Raw genomic sequence first — 2480 nt, forward strand, 5'->3', positions numbered from 1 at the left:
CTGCACAGACACCGCAGCAGCAGCAGCAGCAGCAGCAGCAGCAGCAGCAGCAGCAGCAGCAGCAGGAGGTGGAGAGATAGATTAGGAAAGGAGAGAAAGGGAGTATAGAGATGTATGAGGGGAGGAGACAGAGAAAAGGAGACAGCAAAGACAAACGAGAAAGAAAGAAAGAAAGAGAGACAGAGAAAGACAGACAGAGACAGAGAGAGATAGAGAGAAAGAGAGATAGACAAATACAAACAGAGACGGAAAGGGATAGAGAGAAAGAGAGACACAAATGCAAATAGAGACAGAAAGCGATAGAGAGAAACAGAGACAGAGAGATAGATAAAAACAGAAAAAGGAAGAGACAGAGGGAAAGAGACAGAAGGAGACAGAACGAGACAGAAAGAGACAAACAGAGAAACAAAAAAACAGAGAGAGAGACAGAAGAAGAGATGATACAGAAAGGAGACAAAAAGGAGACAAAAAAGGAAGACAAAAAAGGGAGACAAAAGGAGACAAAAAGGAGACAAAAAGGAGACAGAAAAGAGACAAAAGGAGACAAAAGGAGACAAAAAGGAGACAAAAGGAGACAAAAGGAGACAAAAAGGAGACAAAAGGAGACAAAAGGAGACAAAAAGGAGACAAAAGGAGACAAAAGGAGACAAAAAAAAACACAAAGACAATCGACTCACAGCTAAAAGGCCTTCCAGCCTCATACTGTCCCCTGCTGCAGGCAGCAGAGAGGCACGCAAGCTGCTGCTGCTGCTGCTGCTGCTGCTGCTGCTGCTCCTTAGGAACCACCGCCGCAGCCCCGGGGGGATAAACATAGGACCCCACGCCCCTTCATCTCCTTCAGGCTGTTGCTGCTGCTGCTGCTTTTGCTGCTGCTGCTTCTGCTGCTGCTGCCGGGGTTTCTGCTGCTGCTGCTGTTGCTGTTGCTGCTGCTGCTGCTGTTGTTGCTGCTGCTGCAGTTCTGCAGCAAGCGTCTGCAGCACCTTGTCACAAAGAACGACAAAGGCAGAAAGCCTCGCTAAGGAACTGAAGCCGCAGCAGCAGCTGCTGCTGCTGTTGCTGCTGCTGCTGTTGCTGCTGCTGCTGCTGCTGCTGCTGCTTCCGGCTGCACCCGCTGGCAGCTCGTGCTCTGCAGCAGCGAAAGTAGCAACTGCGCAGACAGCCGAGAGGAAGCTCTGTGCTTTGCCTCTCGGGGGGCCCCCCTGGGGGGCCCCCGGGGGGCCCCCCGGGGCCCCCCTGTTGTCAGCTGCTGAGAGGAGACACCGCCCGCATGCACAGAGGGGCCCCTCACCCCAAAGGGCTGTCCCCTGAAAAGACAGCCCCACAGCTCGAGCTACGCGAGCAGCAGCAGCAGCAGCAGCAGGTGGTGCTGCTGCTAGCAGCGTGCTGCTGCTGCTGCTGCTGCTGCTGCTGTAGGTTGCCGGTAGGGGCCCCTGGAAGGGGGCCCCTGGGGCCCCCAAATGGCAGAAGAGAAAAAGAAGGGCGACAGCGAAAGACTGGGGGGGGGAGGAGAGGAGACAGCAGTTTTGTGTTGCTGCTGCTGCTGCTGCTGCTGCTGCTGCTGCTGCTGCTGCTGCGCAGCTGTCTGTACACCGCAGCAGCAAAGTGTCTCCTTTTNTGCTGCTGCTGCTGCTGCTGCTGCTGCTGCGCAGCTGTCTGTACACCGCAGCAGCAAAGTGTCTCCTTTTGTTGTGTCTCCGGAGACAAGCAACAGAGGAGGCAGCAGCTGCCGAGTGCAGCAGCAAAAAAAGGAGACAGAAGAAGAGACACGAGAGCTAGCCCTTGCTGCAGCAGCAACAGCTTCGTATGAAACCCAACCGTCGTCATCCCCCTCAGCAACCCCTGTTGCTGCTGTTGCTGCTGCTGTTGCTGCTGCTGTTGCTGCTGCTGCTGCTTCAGGCTGCAGCGGGGCGCACGCCTGCATGCACAGGGGCAGTGTGAATCGCCTGAGGATCTCACCAGCTGCTGAGAGGCTGTGATGTTGCTGCAGGGGCCCCCATGGGGCCCCCCCCGGGGCCCCCCACGGGGGCCCCCCCGGGGGCCCCCCAGGGGGCCCCCTGGGGGGCCCTGAAGGGTGCTGCAGCAAACCGATAAGGGTTTCTAGTCTGTCTTTATCTACTAAGAGGAGAGTGGTGACCTCCTGCAGCAGCAGCTCCAAGCATAGAGGGCCCTTGAAACTCAGCTGATACCGCTGCTGCTGCTGCTGCTGCTGCTGCTGCTGCTGCTGCTGCTGNGAGGGCCCTTGAAACTCAGCTGATACCGCTGCTGCTGCTGCTGCTGCTGCTGCTGCTGCTGCTGCTGCTGGGTTGTAGGTGTGGGGGCCCCAGTGAGAGTGTATTTTCTGCAGGAGGGGGAGAAGGGTTTTGCTGCCTCTAAAAGGAGACTCAATAAGACCCGGAGACAGAGAGAGGGGACACCGTGGGGTGTCTCCTCAGCTGTCTCTTCTGTCTCCTGTCTCTTCTTCTTGTTCTCTGCCTCTATCT

The 2480-nt window shown here is 56.5% G+C and overlaps 2 protein-coding genes across 2 annotated transcripts in view; both read right to left on the minus strand.

Moving 5' to 3' along the window:
• EMH_0009060 (uncharacterized protein) overlaps positions 1-1921 on the minus strand; it is a gene marked incomplete at both ends in the record, with an annotated part of 7053 nt that extends 5132 nt beyond the window's left edge. Inside the window, 3 exons of the mRNA XM_013498547.1 lie at positions 678-1126; positions 1289-1582; positions 1816-1921. Of these exons, the coding sequence (XP_013354001.1) occupies positions 678-1126; positions 1289-1582; positions 1816-1921 (849 nt within the window). The remainder of the gene's footprint in view (positions 1-677; positions 1127-1288; positions 1583-1815) is intronic.
• Positions 1922-2175: 254 nt separating this feature from the next.
• The window catches only part of EMH_0009070 (uncharacterized protein), a gene marked incomplete at both ends in the record, with an annotated part of 10484 nt that continues 10179 nt past the window's right edge, over positions 2176-2480 (minus strand). The window contains 2 exon segments of the mRNA XM_013498548.1: positions 2176-2228; positions 2232-2478. Of these exon segments, the coding sequence (XP_013354002.1) occupies positions 2176-2228; positions 2232-2478 (300 nt within the window).

The sequence above is a fragment of the Eimeria mitis genome, genomic scaffold (assembly GCF_000499745.2).
Source record: "Eimeria mitis Houghton genomic scaffold, Emh_scaff351, whole genome shotgun sequence".
NCBI lineage: Eukaryota > Apicomplexa > Conoidasida > Eucoccidiorida > Eimeriidae > Eimeria > Eimeria mitis.